General features: G+C 47.7%; 1 protein-coding gene across 8 annotated transcripts in view; it reads right to left on the bottom strand.

The window, feature by feature from the left end:
- FHAD1 (forkhead associated phosphopeptide binding domain 1) overlaps positions 1-19,839 on the bottom strand; it is a 121,700-nt gene that overhangs the window by 84,395 nt on the left and 17,466 nt on the right. For all 8 annotated transcript variants that reach the window (XM_043573816.1, XM_043573819.1, XM_043573818.1 and 5 more), the window contains exons 3-4: positions 13,362-13,568; positions 5,008-5,275 (exon numbers count right to left, since the gene is read on the bottom strand). In XM_043573816.1, the coding sequence (XP_043429751.1) occupies positions 5,008-5,275; positions 13,362-13,568 (475 nt within the window). The remainder of the gene's footprint in view (positions 1-5,007; positions 5,276-13,361; positions 13,569-19,839) is intronic.

The following is a 19,839-nucleotide window of genomic DNA, read 5'->3' as shown; positions in this document are numbered from 1 at the left end:
TGAAAGCACTTGACTGGAACATTCTCCCTTTTGTTCTCTTTCTTCACTTGATCTCTCCTTTCCTGCCAACATCTATAACTGGGTTTTTTTTTTTAAAGGAATACAGGAGAAGCGAGATACACACACACACACACACACACACACACACACACACACACACAAATTCTATGGCAAAGCTTTGAGTATAACATCCAGCCGGATTCTGGAGGCCCCTGTGTCACATTACTGATGGTCACAAGGCCTGTGGCTTAGTTTTTCAATATTCAGCAGACTCCCTCTTTGATGCTATATAGGTGCAAGTTGCTTACTTTTCAGCCTAGGGGCAGTCAGTTGCCCCAATCAGGAGTCCCCACGCTTGGGGTGGCCGGGCAGCATTACACTGCACAGGCCACAGTCCAGAGGCAGGCGACACCGGAGGCTTTCCTAATTAGCAAACCAGAGGCCAGAAATAGGTTTTTAGTTGGTAAAAAGGGTGGCCTATTACCCTTGTATGCTTTATGTTAGAAACAGGCTCCCAAAGGGCAAATGCAGGAAGGTATGCCTGCCGGTCGGCTGAAGTACTGGGGAGCCCTGTCCTTGTGCCCCCACTCAGGGAGGGTCCCGTGTCCAGTCCTGGTTTAGATCTCTGCTGTCTAATGCCATCTCTGGGAGTAACTCCAGATGCCTCTGTGCCCCTGTCATGGCGGCCTTGAATGAGCTCTTTTACTAGGTGATGGTCGGAGCCCTTAAAGGACAGAGTCCAGACTTCATCAAACCTACAGAATAGGCTGAATGATGTTTGACATCCCTTTGCCATGTTTACTGGAAGTCTGCACGGGGTCGAATTTATCTGAGACTTGCTTTCCTTGCACCCAGGCAGGGAGGTGCTGGAGTGGTTTCCTGTCACCCGTCTCAAATGTCTTTTTTTTATTTTATTTATTTATTTTTTTCAACGTTTTTTATTTATTTTTGGGACAGAGAGAGACAGAGCATGAACGGGGGAGGGGCAGAGAGAGAGGGAGACACAGAATCGGAAACAGGCTCCAGGCTCTGAGCCATCAGCCCGGAGCCCGACGCGGGGCTTGAACTCACGGACCGTGAGATCGTGACCTGGCTGAAGTCGGACGCTTAACCGACTGTGCCACCCAGGCGCCCCTCAGATGTCTTTACTGGCTCCTAATACCTATCGAGGAGAGATCCCAAAGGCCATGTACGATCCAACTGGTTTAACTCCGTTCAAAACAAACCCTCTAGTTGCTGGATCATTTGGAGGTCCCAGTGGGGAGAACCCCAAAGGAGGGATGGGATGGCTGGGACAGTGGGATGGCAGGGATGGGGGACAGAGACACTTTAAGAAGTTTTAAGCGGTGGCTATTTGCCAAATGGGAGAGAAGTTGCTTCAATATTTTAACAGCCATCTGGGTCTCCTGGTGCTTGTCAGATAATTATCAGTCCTCACCAGGGACAGCATGTGGGTGCCTTAATTATCAGCGTGTGGGTGTCTTTAGGATTTAGACTGGGTGCTTTTCGCTGTGTGGTGGCCAGCCTCCAAGATGGCGCCAATGGTTCTTATCTCCTGGTATTCACATCTTTGGATTGTCCTCTCCAATAGTGGATGGACTTTGCAATCATCAGCTCAGCTGCCATAACAAAATAGCACAGACTGGGCAGCTTAAACAGTGGAATTATATTCCTCATAGTCTGGAGGCTGAAGTCCAAGATCAAGGTGGCATCAGGGTTGGTTTCTCCTGAGGCCTCTCTTCTTGTCTTGTAGATGGCTACCTTCATTCTGTGTCTTCACAAGGCCTTTCCTCCATGTGCAGGCATCCCTGGTCTCTCTCTCTCTCTCTCTTCTTAAAAGGATCCCTTATAAGAAGTTTTAGAACACATTGCCTGTGGTGATGCGGAAAGTAGAAGATGTTCCTAATGAACTGGGTGATGGAGCCCAGGCAGAGTGCTGGAAGGTGCCACCTGCCCTCTTCCTGGCACTTACCATGAACTGCAGGAGGGGAGAGAGGCCAACAGGGGGACTGTTGAACCACAAGGAGCTGGGACTTGATAGGACTTGAAAATTCCCTCCCTCTCCAGATGGCAAATGAAATGTAAGATGTGGGTTGGGCAAAGACCAAATCAAGGGCACTCTCAGGAAAGCATGCTCCAAAGATGAAGCTGAGTGTAAGACTGTAATATCCTTTGTCAAGAAAGCAGAGAGATCCAAGCTGGCGTGTCAGGGAATGATTCGGGCAAAACACAGGGCTTCTAAGAAGGGCTGTCCCTCCTATTCTCGGCAGAAGCCCAAGGCAGAGGAGGGTTTGTGTCAACAAGGCTTTTGCCTACTAGGGTGAGCCCCAAGAAGGAACACTACCAGTGTGGACTGACGGAGATGGAGACCCACAAAAGCAAGAGAAGCCTATGACCCCCACGCGTCTATAGCCAGGTAGCAGACTATAAAATTGCACAGCTGCAAATGTGATACCTCTCATGGAAAAGGCAGGAGGACTCAGAGGGCCGAACCAAGGAACCAGAGGGCAGAGGCAAGAGCCATGAAGGGTCATTTCTGGGCAAGAATAGGTCTAAGTCCTAATAAAGGAACTTCCAACATTTTCCTGGCTGGATTTCAGAATTGCTTTGGGCCAAGGACTCCTGTGTGTTTCTTGTTTTTCCCCTTTTGAAAAGAAGGCATGTCCATAAACTCTGTCCCACCAGACTATGTTGGGTGCATGAGGGACAGACAACCCATGCCTTCAGTTCACAGTCTTCAGATTGCTGGGAATGGTATGTAAGAACCTGAGCTTAAGGAACTACACCCAGTGAGCTCCACCTGTACCTGGACTTGATTTAGATGATGAGCTTCTGGAATTTAGACTGATGCTGGAATGGGATGAGACCCTGGGGGGGGGGTGGTGCTTGGGAGAGGGTGAGGGAGTTGTGCAAGTGAGAGGTGGTGAATCATTGAGGACCAGAGGACAGACTGTGGTAGCCAGTCTCCAAGACAGGTCTGCCAGGAGTTCTCACCTCCTGGTATTCAGGCCCATGGGGAGTCTTATCCACACTAGATAGAGCTGACCTGTGTAACCAGTAGGGTATTGCAAAAATGACATAGCGGCTTCTGAGGCTTGGTCCTAAGAGATGTTGTGGTTTCCATCTTGCTCTCTTGGGCCACCTTTTCAGGAAGAGCCAACTGCCACTTCAGGAGGACATTCCAGCAGTTCTCTGGATAGGTCCATGTGGAGAGGAACTGGGGCCTCCTGCCAATAGCTATGTGAGTGCGCCATCCTGGAAGCAGATTCTCCAGCCCCAGTCAAACCTTCAGATGACTGCAGCCCTGGCTGACAGCTTACCTGCAGTCTTATGAGAGACCCTGGGCTACAGCCACCCTGTTAAGCTGCTCCCAAATTCCTGACCCACAAAAAGAGTATCAGATAAAAAACCCACGTTTGGGTTTTTTGTTTTTGTTTTAGTTTGGGTTTTTTTGTTTTGTTTTCTTTTGCTTTAGGCCACTACAGTGTTTTGTTTCTGTTTTTTTTGTTTTTTTGAGAGAGAGCGAGAGAGCATGTGTGCAAGCAGGGGAGGGGTAGGGGGAGAGGGAGGGAGAGAATCTTAAGCAGGTTCCACGCTCCGCGTAGAGCCCAACATGGGGCTCGATCTCACGACTGTGAGATCATGACCTGAGCCGAAATCAAGAATCAGAGGCTTAACCAATTGAACCACCCAGGCAGCTCCTTGGGCCATTAAGTTTTGGGAGAATTTGTCATGCAGCAATTGACAACATATACACCGCATGTTAACTTTACATCAAAAAGACAAAAACTGTTGAATTCTGATTAATGGTGTATATACTAAAATATTTAGGAAGAAGGCTACAGATGTGTGAAATTTATTTTGAAATACATGAAAGATGGATTAATGGATGAATAGAGGGATGGATAGACAGATATGCAGTAGAGAGTATAGCAAAATGTTAATGGTGGGATTAGGTGGGAGGGTCTCTGTAAAATTCTTTTTACTTTGCAGTATGTTTGAAGATTTTCATATGAAAATGAAAGGGGGAAATGGCTGAGTAATTTCTCAACTTCATTTGATGTTGATGGTCCACAAGGTTCATTTGATGATGATAATGATGATGATAATGGTGAATATAACTGCATTTCATTTACTCCTCAGTTTGTATATTTCACAACAATAACTATTATTTGAATGGCTGAGGGAGGTGATCAGGTGAATGGTCTTGAGTGACACCAGGCGAGGGTGTGGAGCCACAGAGAGACCTGGGGACCCAGAGGACAGAGAATGGGATCTTCACATCACAGGCATGGAGGAAACCGGGGTCATGCCAAGGACTAAGTCAAGTCAAGCGGGCTACTCTGCCGGAGAGGCCAAGAGGATAGTGACAGATAGGAAGTCCCCTCCCCAAAAGTCATGAAGCCTTCAGGGGAAGAGGGTGAGGGAAGGAAACTGTGGAGATTGGTCCCCAAAGCGACCAGGCTGTGAATGATAGTCACCGAGATAACTAGCCTTAAATCGGACTGAAAAATGTTAGATCAGACTAGATTGAATATGTCACGTCTGGGATGTAATTTTCCTCAATGAGCCTCAGCCTCCTGTCATCTGTGAAATGGTAATAAAATATTTAAAAGCTCCTAAGGCTGTGGTGGGTGAGGGGCATTTCGGCTGCCCATGTTTCTGCACATCTGAGTCAAAGTTGTGAGTTTACAGCCTGCTATGTATTCAGATACACACACACACACACACACACACGCCCGCACGCTCCCCATGGGGGTACCGATGTGTGCATTTGTGCAGAGCACAAAGTCTGGAGGGTCAGGCCCCAGAAAGTCAACACGGGGTGCTGGGTGGTAAGGGTGACAAAGGATCTTTAACTGTTTCCTTACTTTCTGTTTATCCCCGAGTTTTCCATAATTGACTGTGTTCTACTTTCAGAATCGGAAAAAACAAGCAAAAACCAAGACCCACCCGCGTGGCTCTAAGGCCATCCCCAAAACCACCACTGGAAGCACGAGCGAATACCTTGCTTGATGATGGGAGGCCTGTGGATGCCATCCATCACAAAGGAGAGCATCTTCCCGCCGGCGCTCATGGGCCGCTTGTGACAGGCAGGAGGGACCATGGTGGGCCTGGGAACCCCCTGGGACCAGCTCCTCTGCACCGGTGCTGGCCGGATCCCCAGGGGGAAGGGCATCTGCAGAGGTGGGGGGGACTGTTGCGACTGCTGTGTGGCCGCAGGTGGCTGTGGTCTTGGCCAAGGTACCGGGCCACTCATCCATGGGGAGGAGACCTGCAGGGGCAGAGAAGAGAGCCGGAGGAGGGTCCGATCAGCTGGGGGTGGTCTCCACCTTTGTCCCAGCCATATAATTGCTGCCCTAGGGCTCAGCTTCTAAGTCACTTCCCCAAGGAAGCCCCCCCCCCCCGTCCCCCGCCAGACCATCCCCAAGTTTGGGATGGCAGGCCCCACCGTGGGTCACATTGCACCATCACACCACCAGTTCCTGGGGACAGCCTTCATGCGGCCGAGAGGGTCACAGGCATCACCCTGTTTGATACACCCAACACTCTGTCACGAGACTGAGGCTGAGCGAGACCTTGTGACTTTCCAAGATCCTAGATTTGCTGGTGAGCCTCTGAGCTGGCAGAACGTCACCTCCAAGAGGATAAGGGCTTTCTGTCTATCTTGCTCACCCCTGTGTCCCCAGCACCTAGAATAATGCCCGGCACATACAGAGCAGGCCCTCCAATACTGGTTGAAAGAATGAATGAACAAATCCCTGAGATTCACACCGGGCTCTTCGGGACCCCCAGCCTGCTTTCCTTCCATCCACACTCTGCATCTGTTGGGCACTTCTAATGCCATCTGCCCCTCTGAAGCCAAGAGCTCTGGGACGGCAGGGACCTCGCCTGTCTCGTTAACCTTTGGTCCTCAACATGTACCACACCCGACTCTTGGGAAATGCCCTATAAACGTCTACCGAGGGATTGTTTCATCATCTGACCCTTGGAAGAGGCCTGCGGCTACTTTATATGGGAAGCACACCCAACCCCGTCTAATCGTGGACAGACACGTGCTGAGGGATGCTGACACCTGGCTTCTGCCTGGGTTTAACGCTTCAGTGGTGCCTCTGTCTCACCTCCCCCACTCCAATTCTCTTGGCAGAAAAAAACACACTGAGTTCAAAGGTTTGCCACTATGTAGGGCCACGCATCTATTCCCCCCTGCCTGGGGCTCATGTGTCTCCTGTAGACGGGAGAGAGTATGAACTCAGAGCCACACAGTGAGAGAGAGACACTTCCAAATACGAGCACCTACTTATAGAACTTCCTACAGCTTCAGTTAGATTTAAGAGGAAGATTCTCCATTCATTCAGGCTCTAGACTTTCCCCAGCAAGTCAAAGATCCTGTGCGTTCTCTCTGAAGACTTTTTCTTGGAGTCCGTGAGGACAGCGTTCAGGGATATCAAGCTCCAAGCTCCAACTGCCTGGGAACATCTGGCCCATCATTCATAATGACACTGGCCCACTTTAAACCTGCTTCAGGAACGGACTTGGCAGTGTTCCAGGGCTCTGTTTCTTCCGCGCACTTTCCCAATTTCTCTCCAGTGTCAACATCTCAGCCTCTCCACCTGTGCTTTCTTCCTTTCGTTATTCCCCAGGGCCAGGGTGTCCCGCTCCTGCCCTGCACTAAGTTCCCCATCCATCCTGTCTCCTCCCCACCTCGGAGGGTCTGTCTTGCCTCAATTATTCCTATAACATTTTCCCACCAGTTAAATAAATATTCACTGGCCCATGGGCCAAAGGTGAGAAGGGGTAAATTCTAACGTGCTTTACCCCAGCCTGCTAGAAAACAAATCTGGAGGTTGCTGGGAGGCGTGAAAAAACTCCCCTTTTGCACTGGGATCCTCAGGTCATACGCTCACCGCTAACTAACGGCAAGGGTGCCAGCGGGAGTGAGCCCGTACGGCACGTCCAATACCATCGACTTCCCCAGGGGGCAGCCTAGACCCCACTCAGGTCTTTTGGAGCTTCTGGCGAATCCCCCGCCCAATCGCTGAGCAACTTGTGGGTGGGGCTAAGCACTCAGCCAATCACATTCCCCGGCCTCAGTGATTGGTTCGGCGGTGAGGCGTGTGATCCAATCAGAGCCAAAGGGACCCAGGGAGCCCGTGGCCGGACACCAGGGTCTGGAGTGGTCTGCGGACTTGACAATGTAGCCTGCCTGAGGGAGCAGGGCCGAGGCCTGGAGAGCTAGAAGCCGCTGTTGCTTTAATCGTGGTAAATCACACGTAACGCCACATTTGCATCTTAACCGTTTTTAAGCGTACAGGTCGGGAGTGCCAAGGACACTCACGTTGCTGGGAGACACATCTTCAGGAGGTTTCCATCTTACAGAACGGAAACTCTGTCCCCATTAAACACCACCACCCCCTCCCCCCTCCCCCAGCCCCTGGCACCCACCATTCCACGTTCTGTTTCTGTGAATTTGACTCCTCTAGGGACTCAGGCAAGTGGAACTGTACCGCCTTTGTCTTTGGGCGACTGGCTGATTTCACCCAGCATTGTGTCCTCAAGGTTCACGCGCGTTGTAGCAGGTGTCAGAATTCGCATTTTGTTTAGCCATTTTGGGGCACTTGGGTTCCCATCGTCACTGGCTACAGTGATGATGGCTGCTGTGAACGTGGAGTTGCACGTGGGGAGCTGGCTTTGAGCCCTGGCTGGGGCGGTACCCTGAGCTGCTCAGCCCCGGTGAGGCCGCCTAGAGCTGGTTTCTGTCACTTGCATCCCAGAGCCCTAATGATAGGGTCCCTAAGGGGGAAGGAGCCAGGGACATATACATGCACGAAAGGCTCCATTTGGCTTTTCGGATTCAAAAATAAAATTAAAAGTGAAAACTATTTGTTTTCTTTCTCAAGCTTGTTGGTTGAGGGTGGCTTTAGTTGGAAGGTAAAAGTTGATTTTCTCTGGTTTGCATGTTTGCTCTATAATAAGCAAGGTCAAGGTTTTCTCAGAAATCGCTGCCAGTACATAAGGAAACAGGCAAGGGTAAAGCAAACACAAGAAAAGGACTCACGTTAAAAGCTCGTTCTGGGCTGTGCTCACATTAGAATGTACCCCGAGCTTGGGGTCAAGGTCAGTTATCAACAAGTCTGTTTTTAGAAACGTGAGTTTAAAAATACACGCTAATGCCTTTTTTCTTTCCCTTTTCCCTTTTCTCTGACCATATGGTATGTTGCATGTTTTTTGTTGTTTTTGAGGGAGCATATGTTACACTCCTGATTTCTTCCGCACTGTCTTTAAAATAGCAGGTTGTCAACCACCTGGATTAGCCAGGCCACACCCGCTACTGAATTTGTATCAGCTTGAACAAACACCCGTCAATAATTTACTCAAGAAAACATAACCCAATTTTTCAGATTATCTACGTGTTCTTTATGTTATCTTTCCAGTGTGTGCTTCTAGCCCTGTAAGGGGTGCAGGTTGAATGGGACACCCTAAAATAACCAAGGGAGTTTGCATATTGGGTGCCTCCAAGACCCCCACACGCTGCCAGGACGCCCCGGAGGCTGGGCAGACGGTGAAGCCGACTTTGCCCTTGGAGAGCCTGTCACGTGCTCTGCTGTTCGTAACTGCCGATATTTCTCCGGCGATGAGCCACCACGTCGGGAAGGCACCCGGGTGCCAGAGACTGTGTTGTGCTCTCATCTAATTGCCAGAACAATCCCAGAGGTGGGGGAGGCACTTTTGCCCCCATGTTGTGGATTAAGAAACTGAAGCTCAGAGAGGGTAAGTGACTCGCCCAAGGTCCCCCAGCCGGGAAGCGATGATGCTGTTTGACTCTAACACCTGGGCTCTTAGAGCTTCGAGCTTGTTTGAAGTCATGATTTTTTTTTTGTAACTGCTTTCCATACTCACCGAAGGGTCTTAGATGATCGGTTAACAGGGAATAGGAAATTTTTTAAGTTCCAAAAAAGAAAGGAAGAAAGAGACAGTGTGAAAACCACAAGATGTTGCACGCGCTGCTTGGAATCGGGATTCCAAGGCTCCAGGCTCCGGGCTGTCAGCACAGAGCCCGACACGGGGCTCGAACTCACGGACCGTGAGATCATGTCCTGAGCCGACGTCGGATGCTTAACGAACTGAGCCACCCTGGTGCCCCCATGAGAGCCAGGTACTAAATGCCCGGGAATTTTGTGAGCTGGTTGATAAGAAGCCATTAATAAAAATTAAATGATATGAACTTACAATTAAACGATAGTAGAAACAAAAGTAACATAGTTAACACTCACCCTTCTGAATTATATTACATTATTTTACCGCTCTCCGTGCTCTTGAGGTGATTTAACCCTACATGTGCGTGCTACCTCACGTCTCCCTGTATCTCTGTATTCAGCGATGTTTCCCTGGTCTCTTGAGATTGGCCAGGGTGGGAGTATTTACACCACAGAAATAGCAAACACTGTAAATCACAGCTTGATCTGTTTTGTGTTGTCAACTGTCCACACTGAAGAAGCTTCTGGAGAAAATCTTAACAATGCAGGGCACCCGTGTGGCCCAGTCGGTTAAGGGTCCAACTTCGGCTCAGGTCACGATCTTGACGGTTCGCGGGTTCGAGCCCCACGTCGGGCTCTGTGCTGACGGCTCAGAGCCTGGAGCCTGCTTCGGATTCTGTGTCTCCCTCTCTCTGCCCCTCCCCCATTCTCTCTCTCTCTCTCAAAAATAAATAAACATGAAAAAATTAAAAAAAAAAAAAAGAGGAGAGTCCTGACACTTGCTACAACACGGACGGACCGTGAGGACATTACACTCTGTAAGCGAAGGGAGATGGTCACCAACGGACAAACACTGTGAGGTTCCACTTCTGTGAGGGGCCCGGAGCGGTCAAGTTCATAGAGACAGAAAGAGTGGCGGCTGGGGGAGCAAGGAAGAGGGAGGGAGCGTTCACGTAACGGGCACAGGGTTTCGGACTGGGAAGAGGAAGAACGTTCCGGAGACGGCTGCACAGCAGTGTGAGTGCAGTGATGGAACTATATGCTCACAAGAGGTTCAGACGGTAAATGTTTTCGGTATTTTGGCACCATTTTAAAATCTAAAAATGAAAAACGGACAAAAATAACGAAGTGCCTCCAAGGTTTGGGGGAGGGTGATAGAAATGGATGGAAAGGTTCTGGAAGCGGGTGGTAGTGACGGCTACGGAACCCCGTAAACGTGCAAACACCGAACGGCACACGTACAAACGGGTGAGGTGTGTGGGGTGCAAGTTATATTCGAGGAAGCTGTTAAAAGCAGGCAAGCAAACGTGGTCCCGAGGAACCCTTTGGGGGTGATGAGTTTGCTCACTGCCTTGATGATGGTCCGTCTGGCACACGCCTAAGTCAAAGTCGATCAAGTTACATCCTTGAAACACCTGCGGCTTTCTTGCCGGTCAGTCTATCTCCAAAAGCCGGTTTTTAAAAAGCGGCACAGGGGCGCCCGGGGGGGCTCCGTCAGTTAAGTGCCCCACTCTCGATTTCGGCTCAGGACATATAACCTCGCGGTTCGTGAGTTCGTGGAACACAGGGCTCCACGCTGACCTTGCGGAGCCTGCTCGGGATCCCCTCTCTCTGCCCCTCCCCAGCTTGCACACTCTCAAAAATAAATAAAGTGTCTAAAAAAAAAAATGCGGCACAGTTTTCCATATACGAAGAACTCCTTGTACTTTTTAAAATGACGTCCCCTTTTGATGGATAGCTAGCTTTCAATTTCCGTGTCCCTATAAATAACATTTCCATAAATACCTTTGTGTGAAAACAGGCAGATGTCGTCTGTCGCCCTGTCCCCTACTGGCAAGCCACAGAATGAGAATCTCCCAGGCAGGGGGCCTGGGAACTTGTAATTTTATCGGACATTCCAAATACATTCTTATAATCAATCACACGTGTTTGACAAACATTGACTCACGCTTCACAGACTTGGGTTTATAGGCTTGGCGTTTGAGACTCTGTTTTCTTTGGTTCCTGAAACAATCCGTAAATGCTTTAGAGGAGGAGTTCCAAATTTAGGTTTTCCTTGTGTTGGGGGCATGTCGGAATCACCAGGGAGCTTGTGAGAACGCATATTCCCCAGTGCACACCCCGTTCCCAGGGAGGTTGGGGAGGGTGGCCAGATTTAACATAAATATATAGATTTTAAAAATCTAGGGGTGCCTGGGAGGCTCGGTCAGTTAAGCATCCGACTTTGGCTCAGGTCACGGTCTCGCGGCCCGTGAGTTCGAGCCCCGCGTCGGGCTCTGTGCTGACAGCTCAGAGCCTGGAGCCTGTTTCAGATTCTGTGTCTCCCTCTCTCTCTGACCCTCCCCCTATTCGTGCTCTGTCTCTCTCTGTCTCAAAAATAAGTAAATGTTAAAAAAAAGTTTAAAAACCTAAATAAAATACAGTGTGTCCAATTAACTCTGAATTTCAGATAAACAACAAATAATTTTTTTTTAATTTTTTTTTCAACGTTTATTTATTTTTGGGACAGAGAGAGACAGAGCATGAACGGGGAAGGGGCAGAGAGAGAGGGAGACACAGAATCCGAAACAGGCTCCAGGCTCTGAGCCATCAGCCCAGAGCCTGACGCGGGGCTTGAACTCACAGACGGCGAGATCGTGACCTGGCTGAAGTCGGACGCTTAACCGACTGCGCCACCCAGGCGACCCCAAATAATTTTTTTTAAGTATAAGTGGCCTTTTGCAATATTTGGGACATACTTATACTAAACAATTATTTGGTGTTTATCTGCAGTTCAGATTTAGCTGGGTGTCCTGTATTTTATCTGTCAATCTTTTAAAAAATTTTTTTAACTTTTTAATTTATTTTGAGAGACAAAGAGAGATAGAGCATGAGCAGGGGAAGGGCAGAGAGAGAGGGAGACACAGAATCCGAAACAGGTTCGGGCTCCGAGCTGTCAGCACAGAGCCCGCCGCGGGGCTCGAACTCACGAACCGTGAGATCATGCCCTGAGGTGAAGCTGACACTTAACCAACTGAGCCACCCAGGCGCCCCAACTGTCAACCTTAAGTACGAGTCCTTGGGCCTGGGTGAGGCCCAGGGATCTGCATGCTCGGTCTGCTCCCCACAGGGTTTGAAGTACTGGGGGGGTCCTTGGAGCCCACGTTGAAACCTTGATCAGGTCAACGCCTTCCGGGTCAGGAGCCCCTCCTCGGTGCTGCCACAGGACCCTGGTACGGTCCATGAGCAAACACACTTTAATGATCTAAGGGGGATAAGGCAGCTGTCCGGTAGCAGAAAAATCTGCCCCTTATCTTCAAAGCCAAAGGTGATGGATGTGACATCGTGGCTCCTGCGGCCTGAGGGATTCTGTTGATCTGCCTGGGGTGCATATTTAGGGCTGCCTGAGGGCTCAAAACCCCAGGATTCTGCGTAGATCCTCTAAATTTAATTTTACACTCGGCCTTGTCCCAGAAAGGAATTTAAGCCTTGGGGGTCTCACTCAACGTAGCATTCTTGGGGGTGGTGAGTAAGATACATGCGCCATCTCTCTGGGACACGCGTGGCAGAGATTCATTCCGTGCTCACCGGGAATGGGCGCTGTGCTAGTTGTACGATTATAATCATCTCAACCCTCAAGATGAGCCTGCAAGGTCATTGCTGCCATTGGCCCCATTCTGTAGGTGAGGAAAGAGAGGTTCTGAGGGGTCCGGTGGCTCGCTCAAGAGCGCACAAAAGTATGCAAGTGGCAGAGCTGGGATCCTGATCAAAGCCTGGGTTGCTAACCCCCTCCTCCCGCCCCCATCCCACCTCTCTGGTAAACAGCACGTTCCTCGTGACTGAGGTTTAATGGGTAAGTTCTGTATTACATTTGGCTTAAACCGGGGCCACGTTCTGGGTCAGGACCCCGGGGACATTTCTGATCGGGGGCATAAGAACAGCTGCTATGCGTTGAGTGTCTGCTCAGGGCGGACGCTGACTTTGGGGCTCTATAGCCGGATCAATGCCAGGCTGTGCTGGCAAGCCCGAGACCCAGGCCTAGAAAGAACCCTGCTCGGGGGCACAGAGCGAGGAAGCTGCAGACGGCTGATCTGCCTAAAAAGAAGCATCCATCTCTGAGGTTTCAAAAGCGCATCCTGCCTCCCATCTGCCCTGATCAAGCTTTGCATTTTCAGCAAAACGCTACGCTTAGTTCTGGGTTTGCCATGGTGCAAACTTTACATGTCATTCCAGGAAATGCCCAGAAGAGGGCGCAAGGACTCACGCCCCGCCAGGATCCACCAGGATAGGTGTGAACCTTGCCGGGGTCCAGTCGGTCAGCCTCACCGGTGTGCATGGCGTGAAATCCGAGGGGCGCGCGGCGGACAAGGACCACCCTTCGGACGCACAGGGGTCTGAACTCACCGAGGATGGGTTTTCGATGACCAGTTCGTAGGTCAGCCCTCCAGACCCAAATCTCAGGATGTCTCCGGGTAGCAGCTTCACGGCCACATTCTGAATGTGGCACTCGTTGACGAAGGTGCCGTTTCTGGAATTGAAGTCCTGGAGAACAAAGCTGTCCTCGGCCTCATTATATTCAATGAGCGCATGATGGTTGTCGATGTCAGGAGACTGAAATACATAAGGAAGGCGGCTGTAACCAAGAAAACAAGAATAAACAGCAGGGGCCCCTCACATTTACTGCTGAGCACTGGGTATCAGAAGGTGCTAAGCGCCTCGCCTGGCTGGCTGGTCACTACAGCCCTCGTTTGAAAATGATGACAGGTAGAGTTAGGGAAGAGAGCGACCCGGCCAAGGTCACATGGATGGTGTCTGGTGGGGCTGGGGTATGTCTTCTCTCTGACTCCAGACCCCAGAGCAGGTGCCCAAGTTGTTGGCTGGGGATCCGGCAGCACAGAGGCAAAGGGAACTCTGTGGAGTCTGGATGAGCACGCGTCTGGCCAGGGAATCGGCCAGTTTCTATATCCCTGACCCCACACAGGTATGCTTTTGGTCATCCCGAACGGCAGGACAGAAAGCAAAAATGGCCCCACACCCAAACCAGAAAGGTCACTTGGCAAGTGACCACTGTCCACCTTCCTATAAGGAAAACACCAAGTTCATGGAACAAAGTACATAGAGTTAAATGGGAGGGGGGGGAAGGGGGGGTGTTCCTAATGATTGGCGTTCATTAATTTTGTGTTCAACTCATTAAAAAAATAACATTTCCAAAAATATTACAGAAAATGAGAACTGGAAAAAAAACACAAAGAAGACATTAAAATCACCTAGGCTCCCATCCCCCCAGAGCCAGGCGCCGTGAACATCCTCCTAGTCTTCTGTCTGTGCTTACAATCTTGTGAAAAAGTTGAAAGAAAATTGAGATCACAGCACATCACCTAGTTTTATAACTACCTTTAGAAAACCTTGGTGTGCAATGAAGATTTTCCCATGTGATTAGCTATTTCTATTGCTTCTTAAAAGCTACTCAGAATTTATCTAATCGAAGATGATCTACCCTTTTTTTTTTTTTTTTTTTTTTTGTAAGTAGGCTTCATGCCCAGCGTGGAGCCCACTGCGGGGCTTGAGCTCATGGCTGAGATCAAATCCTGAGCTGGGATCCAGAGTCAGACACTTGACTCACCGAGCCACCCACGTGCCCCAATGATCTACTTTTTAATAGGAGGCCTGGTGTGATTACATTTCCAAAAAGAGAGGGACCCCAGACGGCGTGTCTGTGAATTGGCAGTGGAGGGCAGAAGGCTCTGCTGTAATTTCGCTTTGATCAGAAGACCGAGCAGGGCCCAGTGGCCAGAAGGAAATACCATATTCCCCTGGCCGTGGGGCTCTGGACTGTGGCTGCAGGGCATATGCGAAGCCTTTCTCTTTTCAGGACACTGCCTATGAGACATCCACTTCAGCCTGCGACTTTGCAATTATTTTCTAAATTTATTTTCTCGTGGGGCGCGTGGGTGGTTCAGTCCGTCGAGCGTCCAACTCTTGATTTCGGCTACGGTCATGATCTCACGGTTCGTGAGATCAAGCCCCGCATGGGGCTCTGTGCTGACACTGTGGAGCCTGCATGGGATTCTCTCTTCTCTCTCTGCCCCTCCCCTGCTTGGACGCACCTGTGTGTTTCTCTCTCTCTCTCTCTCTCTCTCTCTCAAAATAAATAAATAAACATTTAAATGTATCCTCCTGGAGTGCCTCATCCAACTTTCATACAAAGAGTACTTGCACTTAGAAATCGACAGTGACGTCTCAAAATGCAATAATAACCAGTCACTTGTATCAATAATAGACTAACTGCTTATGTTATGCTGTTATATAGCAATACAACAGCTTGTATTAATAGACTATATTAATTAAACATTACATGCCAGGAAATGTGCTAAGTGCTCTCCTGAATTATCCATTTCATCTACACAACAGCCCAAAGGGATAGTTCTCTATTTTGTAGATAAGGAAACTGAGGCACAGAATGATCACATTTGCGCAGTTACCCAGCTTGACTACCCTGGCTTCTACTCGGATTTGATTGATCCAAATGTCTGTGTTCTTACTCACTTTGCAAATTTTTATCATACACTTGGGCACTCAAAATATTGAAATGCAGAAAGAAAGCAGGAGTCACTATATTAATTTCAGACGGAAAAGACTTCAGAGCCAGGAGTATTCTCAGGGATAAAGAGAGGATACAAGGATATGATGATAAAGGAGTCAGTTCTCCAAGAAGACATAACAATCCTTAATTGTATGTGCCTAACGATGAAGCATCAGAATGAATGAGGCAAAAACTGATAGAGGTTCAAGGAGAAATAGACAAATTCATTATGAGAGTTAGAGACTTCAACATTCCTGTTTCAGTAATGGCCAGATCCAGCAGGCAGAAAGTTAGTAAGGATAAAGCTGAACTGAACAACACCGTTAATCAATTAGATCTAATTGACAGGCCACAGACAATTTCACCAAACAACAACAAAATGCACGTTGTTCTCACGCTCACGTGGAACGTTCCCCAAGATAGACCCCATTCTGGGCCACAAACCATAACAAATTTAAAAGGACAGAACTCCTCCACAGCATGCCTTCAGCCTACAATGGAATCAGACTAGAAATCAATAGCAGAAAAATAACTGAAAATTACAAAATATTTGGAGATTAAACGACACACTTCTAAACAGCCTGTGGGTCAAGGAGAAGCCTCAAGAAAAATTAAAAAAAAATTACCTAAATGAAATGAAAGTAAATGCAAATGAAAATACAACTTATCAGAATTTGTGGGATTCAGTGAAAGCAGGGCTAAGAGGGAAGTTTATAGCATGGAATGCATACATTGGGAAAGAAGAAAGACTTCAAATCAATAATCTAAGCTTTCACCTTGGGAAACCCTAACCCAAACAGAAGAAATGAAACAAAAATTCAGACAGAAATGAATGAAATAAAAAACAGGAAAATAACAGAGAAACATCAGTGAAACCAAAAGTTGATTCTTTGAAAAGATCAGTAAAATTGACAAGCCTCTAGCAGGCTAACCAAGAACAAGAGAGAGAGGGTACAAGTTACTAAAACCAGAAATGAAAGAGAGAGGTTCACTACTGATCACATAAATATTAAAGATAACAAAGGAATATTATAAACAATTCGATGCCCACAAATTTGATAACTTAGACGAAGCTGACCAACTCCTTGAAAGATACAAGGTACCAAAACCCATACAAGGAGAAATAAATAATCTGAATAGGCCCATATCTATTAAAGAATTTTAATCGATAATGAATAACTTTCCAGAAAGCACCTGGTTCCTGGTACAGAAAGCACCAGGTTCAGATGGGTTCACTGGTGAATTCCATCAAACACTTAAGGAAAAAAACGATACCAGTTCTCTACAACCTCTTTCAGAAAATCGAAGCAGAAGAAACACTTCCTAACTCATTCTGTGAGGACAACATTAGTCTAATACCAAAACCAGATAAAGATATTACAAGAAGGGGCAACTTCAGACCAGTATCTCTCATGAACACAGATGAAACATCCTCAACGAAACATTAGCAAATCCAGTCCAACAATGTATACACCACAAGCAAGTGGGATTCATTTCAGGTAAGCAAGGCTGGTTCAGCATTTGAAAATCAATTAATGCTGTCCATCACCTCAACAGACTAGAGAAGAAAAGCCACATGATCATAGCCAGGTGAAGAAAGAGCATTTGACAAAATCCAACATCCATTTGTGATTACACACACACACACACACACACACACACACACACACACACACACACACTTGTGGCAAATTAGGAATAGAGAGGGAACTTCCTCAACTTGATAAAGAACATCTACAAAAACCCTAAAGCTAACATCATACTTAATGGTGAGAAACTAGAAACCTTCTCATTAAGATCAGGAACAGGACAAGGATGTCCTCTTACACACTTCTTTTTTAACACGGTACTGTGTCCTAGCCAGGACAGGCAAGAAGACAAGAAAAGGAAATAAAAGGTATACAGATTGGAAAGGAAGAAATAAAACTGTCTCTATTTGCAGATGACATGACTGCCTATGTAGAAAATCCCCATGAATCAACAAAAACACTCCTAGAACTAGTAAGCAATTATAGCAAGGTTGTAGGATACAAAATTAATACACAAAAGTCAGTTGCTTTCCTATATGCCAGAAATGAACAACTGGAATCGGAAGTGAAAAACACAACACCATTTACATTAGCAGCAGAAAGAAAAGAAAAGAAAAAAAAAGAGAAAGAAAGAAAGAAAGAAAGAAAGAAAGAAAGAAAGAAAGAAAGAAACAGAGAGAGAGAGAGAGAGAGGGAGGGAGGGAGGAAGGAGGGAAGGAAGGAAGGAAGGAAGGAAGGAAGGAAGGAAGGAAGGAAGATAGATTAAGAAAGAGTGAAAGACCAGACAGACAGACTTAGGTAGAAGTCTAACAGAATATGTAAAGATAGATATGAAGAAAACTATAAAATATTGATGAAAGAATCAAAGAAGATCCAAATAAATGAAAAGATAGCCTGTGTTTATTTGCAATTCCTTAAATGATACATGATGGTCAGCATCTTTTCATAAGCTTACTGCCATCTGTAGATCTTCTTGGGTAAGGTGTCTGTTCATGTCTTTTGCCCAGTTTTAAATTGGGTTGTTTGTTTCCTTATTGTTGAATTTTAAGACTCATTTACTTTGGACACATGTTTATAGCATCGTTATCCCTAAAACTGAAGCCACCAAGATGTCTTTTAAAAGGCGAATGGATAAGCAAACTGTGATACATCCACACAATGAAATAAAAGTCAGTGATGAAAAGAAATGAGCTACCGAGCCAGAAAAAGACACAGAGGAACCATGCAAATGCACATCACTTGGTGCAAGAAGCCGGTCTGAAAAGGCCACAGAGTGTATAACTTCAACCACATGAAATTCTGAAAAAAGTAAAACTATATAGAGACAGTAAAGAGGTCAGTGGTTTCCAGGGGCTCTAGTGGATGTGGGGCGGGATGAACATGTGGAACACAGGGGGTTCAGGGTGGTGAAACTATTCTGTATGACGCTGCGGTGGTGGGTATTTATCAGACATGGGCCGAAACCCACAGAATATGCAATGCCTAATGTCAACTATGGACTTTAGTGACAACATACCAATATTGGTTTGTCAGTGGTAACAAATGTCCCATGTGAAAGCAAGATGTTAATAATAGGGGAAGCTCTGTGTGTGCTGGGGGCGGGTATACGGGAACTTTGTACGCTATCTGCTCAATTTCCTATAAACCTCAATCCGTTCTAAAAAAGAAAGCATTTTTTAAAAAAACACTACAGCACGTTAGTTCTTTGGGAAATTCCACTCACGTCATGGTCATCCCCATACCCACTGATCCCTATGCTCCATGAACCCTGGATAACCCATCGAGGAGAGAAATTCTATGTGCTGCATTTTGTTTTCCTCTGCCCGAGCCTCGTTCCTCTCAGTTCCTCAGTAGCTGCCAGGCCATTATTAAGAGATCAAAGCAAGCAGGAAGTTTTGAATGACTCCATAAAAGTGGGAGGAGCCTCTGCCACAGGTTAGGCCAAGAGAGTGCTTCCTGGGACTATCTTATAATATGAGACCCTCCGCTTCCTTGGAGATTTGCTAAAAGCTATTACTGGACAGAAGCCCTGCTGCTAATATAGGCTGAATGTATGAGCTCCGTCCTGCTGAGCTGTCCCGCTACTCACACTGGGTGTGAGCCACTGGGCGACTCAGTTGGACAAGCATCTGACTCTTGACCTTGGCTCAGATCATGATCTCACCGTTCATGAGACTGAGCCCTGCATCGGGCTCTGTGCGGACAGCATGGAGCCTGCTTGGGATTCTCTCCCTCTCTCTCTGCCCCTCCCCTACACTCTCTCTCTCTCTCTCTCTCTCTCTCTAACTAAATAAATCCACTTTAAAGAAATTAAGACTAATATCATCATACGATCCATCAAGCCCACTTTTGGGTAAACATCCAAAAGAACGAAAAGCAAGGGCTGGAAGAGAGATTTGTACGCCCGTGTTCACGACTCTACTCCAACAGCGGGGAGGTGGAAACAACCCAGTGTCCACTGAGAAGTGGGTGGATAAGCAAAATGTGCCGCGTACATAAAATGGAATATTATTCAGCCTTAAAGAGGAAGGACACGCCGACGCACGCTACAACGTGGCCCGACGTTGAAGACATTACGCCGAGTGAAATAAGCCAGTCGTAAGTAGGCGACGGCTGCATGATCCTACCAGTACGACGTACCTGGTAGAGTTGCCAAGCTCACAGAAACACAAAGTAAGACGGCGGCTGCCAGGGCCTAGGGGGAGGGGGAAACTGGGAATTGTTTGACGGTTTAATGGGCATAGAGCCTCAGTTTCGCAAGATGAGAAAG

Source organism: Prionailurus bengalensis, chromosome C1 (genome assembly GCF_016509475.1).
Source record: "Prionailurus bengalensis isolate Pbe53 chromosome C1, Fcat_Pben_1.1_paternal_pri, whole genome shotgun sequence".
Taxonomy (NCBI): domain Eukaryota; kingdom Metazoa; phylum Chordata; class Mammalia; order Carnivora; family Felidae; genus Prionailurus; species Prionailurus bengalensis.
Note: the sequence above shows the minus strand (reverse complement) of the source record. Positions and strands in the feature narration are given on the sequence as shown.